This window comes from Martes martes (genome assembly GCF_963455335.1).
Source record: "Martes martes genome assembly, chromosome: 11".
Taxonomy (NCBI): domain Eukaryota; kingdom Metazoa; phylum Chordata; class Mammalia; order Carnivora; family Mustelidae; genus Martes; species Martes martes.
The window spans coordinates 49,643,160-49,655,975 of NC_137899.1; the positions used below are offsets into that span (position 1 = coordinate 49,643,160).

Sequence of the window (12,816 nt, forward strand, 5' to 3'; positions counted from 1 at the left end):
TACTTTTAAATGGTGCACAGAAGTGGGTATTCATAATGATAAAGAGTTCATGGAGAAAATACAACAAACAAAAACCATCTAAACTAACCACTACAAAAAGATAAATTAAACTTCAAAATTCAGTATTTTTTTTTCAAAATAAAAAGAAAATGAAAAAGCATGATACAGGATGGAGAAATATAATTGAAATGCATATATCTGACAGTGATTTATAATGAGAATCTATAAAGAATTCCAAGTCACTTAAGCAAACAAGTCAATAAAAAATAGATAAAAGCTTAAACAGGCAGTTTATTAAAGCAAATGCATCAATGACCAATAAGTACCTGGAATGCTGCACAACATCATCAATTATTAGAGAAATGTTACCCAAAGAGAGAGCTCCTTGCCCACATTAACATGGGTAAGATTAATGTTAATATCTCATTCTAATCCTCCTCCCTAGTCTATCCAAGTATCTCTCCCCTGGGAAAAGAGTTGGCTACCCACCTGTACTTCTAGAAACATTTCATGCATCTGTGAACATATAAAACATATAGCTGTTTTCCCTTTTTTAATACAAATATTAGCATATGCTATACACTGTTATTTTGGGGGGTATCTGTCTATATTAGTACATAAAAAGATGGCTCAGGGGCACCTGGGTGGCTCAGTGGGTTAAGCCCCTGCCTTCTGCTCGGGTCATGATCTCAGGGTCCTGGGATCGAGCCCCACATCGGGCTCTCTGCTCACCAGGGAGTCTGCTTTCCTCTCTCTCCGCCTGCCTCTCTGCCTACTTGTGATCTCTATCAAATAAATAAATAAATAAAATTAAAAAAAAAAACAAACATGGCTCATTTTGTTTGTGACTGCATCATATTCCATTTAGGGGCTTTAGTTCAGCACTATAAAAATCCTTGAATCATATGGGTTCAAATCTTCAATACCAAAGAACTATTTCTCTTTCATATTTCTCTGCACAAGCATCGACTGATATGTACATGAACAATGATAGTAAATCAAAGGTAACAGATAATGATAAGGTACTAGATGCCACTATTACTTTGTACTGTGTAAATCAACTAATACTGAAATATCATCTATAATCTCAAATGAAATGACAACATTCCACAGCTCTTAACTTTAAATAATAAGTATTCTTATAATAATAAGTATTCTTCAGTAAACTCAGAAGAAAAGAGCTTCACTAACTATGCGCTGCAGACATTTTAGGTGAATGAGCAATAAACAAAAATGGAGGCAAAAATTAAACAGCAGAGTACAGTTTATAACAGAAGGTTTTGTAACTTTCAGAAAAGAGGAAGGGGATGGACACTGCTGTGTCTTCATCAAAGTAATCCAAAAGTAAACAGAAAATTTCATTATAAACTCTTTAGTTTGTTTTAGGATCTATTTTTTCTCTCACATACAATCTTTCAAAAAGCGTGTTGTTACTGTTCTGCTTTATTTTGTTTTTTTACTTTCTCTTATCCTACCCTGATTGATTGACATGAATGAACTCATCTTTCCATTGAGAAAATCAGTACCTCCTTAAGGCCAAATCCCCCTCAGAGTGAAAACTGATTTCACGGCTATCAGTAGCCATGAAACAACTGAAAGAATCAAACCTCCATTCAGGACTAATCAGGGCTCCTTGGCCACCACTGTCAGGTGTACCATGGCTGACATAGCGTTTGTGAGTGGAGTATGGTTTCTGTGTATTAAACTTTAAAAAATTAGGGCAATCACATGATAATAATTATTATTTTTAAAAGTTAAATCTTCTCCCCACTCCAGGTCTTGATTTCACTCGCCCCTGAAACAGCCACAGCTACAAATCTCTTGGTTCTACTTCCTGCATGATTCTGTTATTTCAAACAAGTGGTAGTATGCTGTCTATAATAATAAATGTAATTAAATGCACAGCTGTAAAAAACATCTTATAAATGTATTCACACCTAATAATATAATTTAAAATTTCAAAAGCCAAACCTCAATTGCAGAAAGGGTGTTCTTGCTTCCTGTACAGCTCAACTGTAATAATTATACATGATACAGTACTTTCAAAAATATGAGGTACAAGACAAGTGAAAGGTTGTAATGTGTTGCTTTTGAGCTTGGAAATGAAGCCACCTGGAGGTCCTGAGCTTAAAAGAAATGTCTCACCACTGGCTTTGCCCCACTGTTCCTTTACATACTGTGATGAAACTCTAGCTCATAGACGTTTCAGAGGAGCACAGGAAAAGGCGGAAGTTACTTAGGCACCATTGTTCTGTGTCCAAACTAATACCTGACCCAATACGTGGCTTGACCTGTAGCAGAGCTGCTATAAAAAATGTAATTCTCCTTTAACCCCTCCATGTAAATCATCAGAAAGCTTTCCTCTACTGATTTAAACAAATTTGGTCTTTGACCTCTACAGTCAGAATTGGCCTCAACAACTCTTTCAGATGGTTGTCCTATTGACTGTTTGATGTATGTCAATTGCCATAAAACGCAATGCTGTTTCACCACAGGTCTTCAGATAATGGCTCATATGTCCAAAGTCATAGTAACAGTCTCCTTATTCCAAGTAGAGCAGTAGCATGAAATACTGCAGATTAATGAAATAATGCACTTTGTTGTATCAAGCTTTGGTATCGATTGCAGCTGTGATTTGCGCTATTGTTCAACCAGCTGCAACACCTGTCAACATGTTTCCTACGGAACTTCAAAAAGCTTGCAACAAATGCGAAATGCTTGGAGAGATTCTCATGTGTGTAAGTAAAAGTTTTCCTGGGCCTGTGATTTTTGGTATTTAACAACCAGAACAGTACCATAGTTAATAAAACAATCAGTTGCTTAACGATCTATCTGCAAACATTCAAATCTGACGATTTGAGATACCACATAAAACCCAAGAATTATATTTGTTCACTTTTCTGGGGGAAAGAAAGGTTAAACATATTGAACACTCTCTAAATAAAACCTAAACTCTAAAATTAAAGCAATATTTTCAATTAAATGGTATTTTCATAATTTCTTTAAGTATTAAACTTTTTTCGAGGAGTTCCCACTGATTGATATATGTATGTATGTATAAATATGTACATTAAAATGTATCTATACTGACTTATAAGTATTGTTTATTATCTTATAATAAATTATAGTATAAAATAATTATTATAAATAACATACTAAATACATAAAATTACATATATTTATGTAATATAAAAATTTATAGGTATAAATTCATATCTTGAAATTGAAATGAATTTCAACATCTTTTGGTAAACAATGTTTAATAAACTGTAATACAGGAAGATATTGTACTGAATATAGTATTAGAATGTTTTGGTACTTAATAGTTCAAAAAATTGTTTTATTTAATTGAGACCAACTGGCCTCATTGCTTCTTATAAACTTTGCAATATATATTCAATAAAAAGGAATAAAAATGAACAGATGTTTCTCCTTAAAGAAGGCAGACAAAGATTTTTCTTACACAATAAATCAGTTGCTAGTGGATTTCCAGGACATTTCTTCAGGCTAACTACTTAGGTATAAAACTTTAAAAAAAAAAAAAAAGAGTTACCTCTGTGTGGATCCAAAATTGGTAGAGAAGATTGAACTGAAGATGAACAGCATATACTGAAGGTGGTATGAAGAGGGCCAGGGGAGAGTAGAATATCTGAAAAATCAAAAAATTTAAAATTGATACATATTAATTCTCAATATAAAATACACTTTTACTAATGGTTCAACATTATGAGTATAAACTTCATGAATATACCTTATTTTTTAGTAAATATACCTTATCCTGTATATTTTATTCCCATATTTGACTTTGCAATGTTAATTTTCCACATGGTGATAAAGATACAGACATATTGGAACTAAGTCCACCAGACTTTTAGTTCGTATTTAATATTGTCTAATTAAAATAGCATATGTGGTATGTTATTTCCTTAATCTTGCAAAGGCTGGATGTGTTTCCTGGAAGTAAAGAGGTTTTTCTTATACACAAAAACACTCACTTTAAGTTAAAAAAAAAAAAAAAGAAAGTAGAAGAAGAAAGAAAAGAAAGGAAAAAAAAAAGAAAGAAAGGAGCATAAGCCTTTACACCATGACAGCTCCCAAAAACTGGATTATGACCTGGCATGCTTAGTAATAAAATTAAATTATAATTTAAAAAGTAACTTTGTATACAAATATAACAAGAGGATAGGATACATTTTCTCTTTTAAACATGTTTTTATGTGGCTGATTGAGAGCACGATATGCCCTGAATTTTTCAAAGTTAGTAAGGAAGAAGCTATGATACGATGCCATAGTGGAAACAAATTTTAAAGGTCCGTATTTCCTAACAGACGGAAATGCCTCTGCCTTGGAAAAACAACTTGTGCTTAAACCGCAGAACTGGTTAGAATCAACTAATAAACACAAACTGCTGTGTTTTCCTAATGACTTTGATCTCCAAGAGTGATTTCATGTTGTAAGAAAACATTTCATTAAATGAAATGCTAAACAAACAAATAAGAATAAAAGGACTCTTTCCTCCACTTCACACTTTGTATTTTATAGAGTTAATATTTCTAAAAAACTAGTTCTTTTAAAAACATTTCTTCTGAATATTAAATTTTATTTCTAAATTATTGTTAAAGCTTTTGTTCTCAGGTCAATATCATTTCACTATGTTTAGTTGTGATGATGTATTTGAAATTGGACATTTACATAAACCCTTCTAGTTTTTGTTTTGAATCTTAAGTCATGAAAAATCTCAACTGTCATCACAAGCAGGATCAGTTTTATTATTTATAAATGTATTATTCAGCAATGGATTGGATTAGTGAGCAACCAAAGAACACTGGGCTCTTTTTCAAAGACATTCATTTGAAGTTTTAGTTCTACTACAGAATTTCTCCATGATGTTCATAGAGTTCTTAAACTTCTCTAGGCTTTAGTTTTCTCAAATGAGTGGTGAAGGAGAAAACCATGTGAAACTTAGCCATCCTTCTGGTTCCAAAAAATCTGTGATACAATTTTGAATTTTTTTTTAAAGATTTATTTATTTATTTTAGAGAAAGAGAGAGGGAGAGACCAAGCAGCGAGGCTGGGGAGGGGCAGAGAGTGAAAAGCAGACTCCACTAAGAGCAGAGCCTGATGCAAGGTTAGATCTCATCACCCTGAGATCATGACCTGAGCCTGAATCAAGAAACAGTTGTTTACCTGACTGAGCCACCCAAGCGCCCCTATTTTGATTTTTTAAAATATATTCCAATAGCTCTCTTACAACAGGTTAATAAAAAAAAATACTTGAAACATACATATACCTTATGATAAAAGCATTTTAAGTTAAGGAATATTCTGGAATCTTTGAGATGTGAATAAAATTATAAAACAACTTATCTTGGATGCTTAATAAATAGTTTTATTTGGAAAGAGATCGCATACCACATGAATATTTATATTTCATTATAATTCCCCAAAGTGTGGAGAAATAGTCCTTTCAGATAATAACCGCTGTTATGGGAAAGCAGTTCTACGCTCAACTAAGTTGTGAAGTAATGACTTAAACAACTGAAATTTCTTCTCAGAACTTCTTAGAGCCTTTACAATGCTAATATGACTCACAAGGGTGTTAGCCCACCAAATACTTCCTTAATGAGTTTCCCATAGGATTAGTTTTCCTAAAAACAGGCTTGATAAACCAATGTCTCAAATCTTACAAATCAGTAAATATAATTAGCAGAAAACTGGAAAAATGAACTCAGCATGAATTTCAAAAAAGGAAACTTCTAGTAAGAAATAAATACATTGGTCAGGGAATAAGGCTCATGAACTACGTGAAAGTTATATTCTTATGATTAGTATAGTATCATAAAAAAATCTAATGATACAACCAAGCTTCTAATTTCTAGAATGAAAAGCAGTTTAGCAAATGTTTGGGTCTGAAAATCCTCACTCATCTACTCTACCTCACATCTTCACATTTCCAAATTCTCTGCAGTTTTTAAAGCCAACTTAAGGGTCTGTTCCATCATAAAGCCAGAAATGGTACTACTTTGGGAGAAGAAATTTCTCCTTCCTTAAAGTTTAAAACTCTCAGTATCTGGGTCAGGGGACATTACAATGCTTACTAAATATAACCATTTCTGCTATGCATTCAACTCATGTCATTCTGATTCCAAGGCTCTTTAGATTTAATTTGACTGTCTATCCTAGGTTATTTTGTCACCTTTCAAAAGACGTCATGCATAACCGGTTCACAAAGGAAAAAAATCACCCAGACCTGTATGTGTGAAGAGAGAATGAGGATAGGTCTAGAGGTGACCTTAGGCTAACAGATAGAAGATGTGTGGGTTTTATTCTGCTCATCAAGTGAGTGGAGCAGCCAGGGGTTGTGTGAAGGGGACCATCAAGCAGGACATTCAGTGGAAGTGTCTCAGCCTTGCTGAAAGTGCTGGAGAGTGTGCCAAGAGATTGGTTTGGACTATGGGATTCATGGACAGAGCTGAGGGAGACTGTAAATCCCCTCGATATGACTACAACAAAGTATGAGCTTGTGTGCATGGCGACGTTTTCTGAAGAAACCATCTGTAGCTTTCATTAGAGTCTCTAGTGGGTCTATGACTCATCACAGCCAAACAAAAGCAAAAACAAAAGATAATTTAGATTTCGGTCAAAACCAAGAGGGGAGCCTTTTAATGTCATTCTGAGAAGACTAGATTTATCCTAGGCTGTGAGAGAGTGGTTAAACATTTTTTTAAAACTTATGAGAAATATAAAAATAGGTTTGAAATCTATTTCACTAGCTCAGTGAAAAACTGCATACATTTAAGCACAGCAGTAGCCATGGGGATACAGGGGCAGGATATACACTGGAATCTAAGGCTTTGGTAACTATTCAAACAGAGGACGTGAGAGGGACAGAGGAGTATCAGAAGACACCCAGATTTGAAGGCTTGTATGCTGGGTGATACTGTTCACTAAGACAGCAGACAGGAGGAAGAAGAGGTTTATAAAGTTTAACCTAGGGAATGCTGTGTTGGAGTCCTTGAGGTATATCTCAAGGAAGCTGTTGAGTAAGCAAATATGTTGTGCAAATATCGACTGGACTGAAAAATGACACTGGATTTGTAGGTTTGGATGAGCGGAGCAGTGTGACTGAAATCTAGACCTCACTAAGTTTAAAAATCACTCAAAAGAGAGTTGTTGAAATAGAGGTAGGAATTACTTCTCTTTTTGTAAGAAAAAGGAAGGAGAGAGTTGGGGGTTTTCCTTCAATAGAACATATGGATGGGGGAGAAGATTTCTTACTTTTTTTTTTTTAATGTGGAAAAAAAAACATTTTTGGTGTATTCAGAAAGAGCCAGTTAAGAGGAAGAGGGACAGGGCACCTGGGTGGCTCAGTGGGTTAAGGGTCTGCCTTCAGCTCAGGTCATGATCCCAGGGTCCTGGGATCGAGTCCCGCATTGGGCTCCCTGCTCGGTAGAGAGCCTGCTTTTCCCTCTCCCTCTGCATGCCTCTCTGCCTACTTGTACTCTCTATCTCTCTGTCAAATAAATAAAATCTTAAAAAAAAAAAAAAAGGAAGAGGGACAGATGTCAAGAGTAGCTGGTCACTGAGGGTTGCTGCCGGGTGGGTGGAGAAGGATAGGATGGTTGGGTTATGGACATTGGGGAGGGTATGTGCTATGGGGAGTGCTGTGAAATGTGTAAGCCTGATGATTCACACACCTGTACCCCTGGGGCAAATAATACAGTATATGTTAGGAAAAAAAAAAAAAGAGTAGCTAGTCACAGTCCAAGGAACTAAGGAGCAGTGTCACCAGTTTAAGAATAAGACCTGCAGAAAAGAGGTGAACATTTTCTATAAAGCTAGAGACAAGAAAGTGTGTGCACCTGTGACTTCACTAACCTTAATGAATATATCTGAAAAGAAAGGAGAGAAAGGGAAAACCAGAAAAACTCATATTCTCTGAAGTTTTAAATACGTCCATTGGCTGAAAGCAAGGAGCATGAGTAAAGAAGGGCCCTTGAGCAGACTGCAGAATTCTGGAAGGTCTTCTCCCAGGTAGGGAGGATGGCGTGGTGAATAGCACTGACCCCTCGGCTCCATCTGGAAGCCATACATGGAGGGGCAACAAGCTGCCAGCTGCTGCTGTAGGGAGCCCACAGAGCTCACAAGTGGGAAGGAAGTAGGTAGGTGACTGGATTCCAGCACAGCTTGGGGATTTCAGGGCAGATGCAACAGAAGGCAGCAGGCTTTTTTCCAGAGTCAAAGAAATGATGCACTTCAGGTTGGACAAAGTAGGAAATAAAGCTGTAAGGCATGATAAACTTCGAGGAAAAGCAGCGGTCGAGAGAGGAGAGCCATCCACAAGAAAGCTGCAAAGCAAACTGGTTCAAGTTAAGTGTCTAATTACTTTGAATGAAATGGGAAAATAAAATTGAGCTTCAGGATTCATGTCTATCTTATTTTAATAAAATAGTTTAACTTTACTAGTATCTGTACTTCTATGATTCTCATTTATTTTTATAATGTTGCTTTAGAGAAAAAAATTTCCTTCATAGTTGAGGAACTAAAGATGAAATAATCAAGCACACTGTCCCACATTCCTAAAATCTACACAATCTATCATGACATAGAACCAGATCTTGTGATCGCAGGTAGAATGTACTTATCTCTATCCTTAAAACACAACTACTTAAATTGTATGTTTGGAATAAGTGCTTGTGTTTCTACTTAAGAAGTCCTTATTTTAACTAATCTAGGCCTGTCCTTCTGTTCCCATTTCTATGCTTTTATCCATTTTCCCCTTTGCTCATTCCACCTTCTTATACATCCTATATTCTAGGCTTACTCAAACTTTATGCATTGAATATGTTTCCCCAGAAGATATGTGAGGCCTTATCCCCTAGTACCTCAGAACTTTTCAGTGAATTTATTTGGAAACAGATTCTTCATGGAGGTAATCAAGGTAAAATGAAGTAATTAGGGTGGGATCTAATTCAAAATGACAGGTTTCCTTATAAACGGGGGAAATTTGGACACAGAGGCAGATAGGCACACAGGAAGAATAGCACATGAAGATAACGGCAGAGATCGGTGTCATGTATCTACAAGCTAAGGAACACCAAAAATCGCCAGCAAACCACCAGAGGTTTGAAAAGAGGCATGGAACAGATACTTCCTCACTGGCTTCAGGAGGAACCAACCCTGCCAATACCCTCATATCCAATTTCTAGCCTCCAGAACTATGAGGCAATATGTTTCTAAGACCCAGTCTTTGGCACTTTGTTATGGCAGTACTGGGAAACTAATACACATGCCATACACTTTATTTGCAATTCCCTAAGTTTATTATACCTTTTTTTCACCCAGAATTTTGTATTATCAAAGACATGCTCCTTCTACATAATATTCCATTTACAACCCCATTCTTGGCAAAATTTTATTCTTCTTACAGATTGCGCTTAGATATTTCTTCTGTGATGCTCCCCTTCACCCACCATGGTTCCCAAAGCAGAGGCTTCTTTCTAAAACCTTAACAACTTGTATTTATAATGGTTGTTGACTTACTGGAATCCCACCAGGGAAAGCAAGCACCTTAAGAACAAACCTCATGTCCTATTTCCCTTCATATCCCCTACCTGTGCCATCATGACCAGCTCTGCCAATCAAGACCGTATATGGAAAACAAAGAAATGAATGGATGCATGTCTCAAAATAAGAATAATTATATGCAAAGAGAGTGGGATATCTCAACCAGTTTTCTTTTTTAAGTAGCAAGAAGATAATGCTGTCTTATGTAGAGCTCTTTACTATGAGTCTTTTTATTTGTACTTCAGCATAAAAACTACAAATGACTATCAAATTTCTGTAAAATGAAACACCAAATATCAGAGCATAATTTTATTTTTACCAAATCTTAAATTGATTTTGGTACACTACAGAATAATTCCATTTTCCTGATGCATGCTAGAATCAAGGCTCAAATTAGTCAAGATACAAACAAGCAAAGGACTTCATTTATTTAATAGGTGGACATGAACTTTTGTCTTATATGCTGTCTTTGAATGGTGGTTGACGGTGGCAAGAGATGCCTTGGAGTTCTGAGGCTAAGTCCTGAGAGATGTTTTGTTTCTTTTCTGCATGGGGAGCTCAGGGCATGCTTTCCATCTGTGACATAAGAGTTATGAGAATTTTATCCCCAATGTATTGGACTGCAGTACATCAAAGTTGTTAGTTTCTGTGTCTTTATTTGTTCACATTTGTCTTTATGTAATTCCAACTCCCACATATTGAAAGACAGTCTTTGCTTATGTAGTTTGGCAGAAAGTACAATGTAATAAAAGATTTGAGATTTCACTAAAGGTTCCTCTGAAGTCTTATATGTAATATAAAAACAATATTATACATGTGAGTCATACTTGATATAGTCCAAAGAATTTCCACACTCATCATTTAAGGTAATTTTCAAAATAACAATAGAAGAAGGCAGAACAAATATTAATTATCCCATTTCATGTACAAAATCACTGAGATACAAACATTAATCAAGTGATTCAGAGTGGCAAAGGTACTTAATATACTGAGCTTTCTGGGATTCAGACTTCCTTATTTCTGGTAAATTGTTCCCTCATGTTTCTTAAATGTAATCAGTATGTGTTTTTAAAGTACTATGCTCAAAAATAATATCACCATATATTTACAGGTTCCCTAACTTGTGGTAAGAAAAGTTTTCATAAATTGGTATTATCACTGTATTTCTTTCCTCTGATGGTGGATAAAATGTACCTCTTAGACTACTAATACACCATAAACACATTTTATAAATTCTTATAACATTGATTATAACACTAACCTAAAAAGCAAAACAATTTTAATGACTGAGATACACTACAGAACTAAAAGTAAATTAGCTAACCTAGTTATTTAAGCTCCGTGCATGTATCATTAATTTATTACGCTTTTAAGAGAAATACTCAGCCTACTAAATGTAGAGATTACTTTTTCCTATTCTATAGCTTCATATATGAAACAAATACGCCAAAATATACTTTATTCAAAAAGGTAAATAAGTTACTCACGTATGCTATAATTTTTGGAGATATTTTAAATAAAAAAATACTCACATGAATGACAGATTTAAATTATTTCACATACAGTACTTAGCCTACTTAACGAAGAAGAGTGTTTGACACCCATAATGTCAAATATATGACATCCATAAAACTTAAAAATTTCTTTCAGTTTATGCACTATACCTTTATTAAGCACTGACTGCCTCAGGCACTTTGGAGATACTAGTGAAAAATACCTTTTAAAGTTTACAGGCTGGCATGAAAAGCAATAATGCAAATAATAAGTACTATAATAGAGATATGCAAGGTTTTTATGGGACCAAAAAAAAAAAAAAAGCAACCTAGGCAAAGTTGGAAAGCATCTGTAGAGATGAATGAATTGAGTCTTGAAGGATTTAACACTCAAGGGAGCAATAATTCTCCTGGCAGAGGTAACTGGATATGCAATGGCATAACAAGACATTATATCATGGTGGATTTAAGGAACTGAAAATTGTTACTTGAAGATGAGGAGACAGTGGGAGACTGTGGGAGATGAGACTGGGGACACAAGTGGGACCAGGTTTTGACCACCTCTGAATGTGGTAGGGAGTCTGTGAAATTCCTTTCTCAAAGCTATAGAGCAATTCAGCTTTTCAAAGCCAGCATTGTGGAAAGGGAACAGTGGGTGATAGGTTGAGGAATTAAGAATGGAGAAAAAAGTGTTACTTCAGAACTATTTTAAAATAGTACTGCCTGAGGGCATCTGAGTGGCTCAGTTGGTTGAATGTCTGACTCTTGGTTTTGGCTCAGGTCATGATCTCAGGGTTGTGGGACTGAGCCCCACACATGGCTCAATGCTGGCTGCAGAGTCTGCTTGGGATTCTCTATCTCCTCTCCCTCTGCCCCTCCCCTGGCTTGTGTTCTCACAATAAATAAATAAATAAATAAATAAATAAAATCCTTAAGCAAGTAAAATAGTACTGGCTGAATCACTGTTCTCCAGGATGCTTTAGGCATCCCTGAAATCAATGACTACCGCTGCTAGTTCTAAGGGGCTTTGTTTGGTTGTTTTTGGTTTTTTAGAGTTGTTATATCATCCACCATGGCTCTGGGAAAATATAGGTATGTACACCTAGTCATATTTTTTAATAAATATTTTTGTAATAGTTTTATATTTGTAAAAGAGTTTCAAAGACAGCCACTCTGGAAAACAGCTTGGAGGTTCCTCAAAAAGTTGAAAATAGAGCTACCGTATGACCCAGCAATCGTTCTATTGGTTATTTACCCTAAAGATACAACTGTAGTGATCCGAAGAGGCATGTGCACCCGAATGTTTATAGCAGCAATGTCCACAACAGCCAAACTATGGAAAGAACCTAGATGTCCATCAACAGATGAATGGATAAAGAAGATGTGGTATATATATACAATGGAATACTATGTAGCCATCAAAAGAAATGAAACCTTGCCATTTGCAATGATGTAGATGGAACTAGAGGGTATTATGCTGAGCGAAGTCAGTCAAACAGAGAAAAACAATTATATGATCTCTCTGATATGAGGAATTTGAGAGGCAGGGCAGGGGGTTGTGGGATTAGGGAAGGAAAAAATGAAGAAAGATGGGATCAGGAGGGAGACAAACCATAAGAGACTCTTAATCTTACAAAACAAACAGAGGGTTGCTGGGTTATGGACACTGGGGAAGGTATGTACTATGGTGAGTGCTGGAAATGTGTAAGCCTAACAACTCACAGACCTGTACCCTTGGAGCAAATAATACATTGTA

General features: G+C 35.7%; 1 protein-coding gene across 1 annotated transcript in view; it reads right to left on the reverse strand.

Moving 5' to 3' along the window:
* AGMO (alkylglycerol monooxygenase) overlaps window positions 1-12,816 on the reverse strand; it is a 204,718-nt gene that overhangs the window by 64,039 nt on the left and 127,863 nt on the right. Inside the window, exon 5 of the mRNA XM_080819132.1 lies at window positions 3,554-3,649. Coding sequence (XP_080675258.1) covers window positions 3,554-3,649 — 96 coding nt within the window. The remainder of the gene's footprint in view (window positions 1-3,553; window positions 3,650-12,816) is intronic.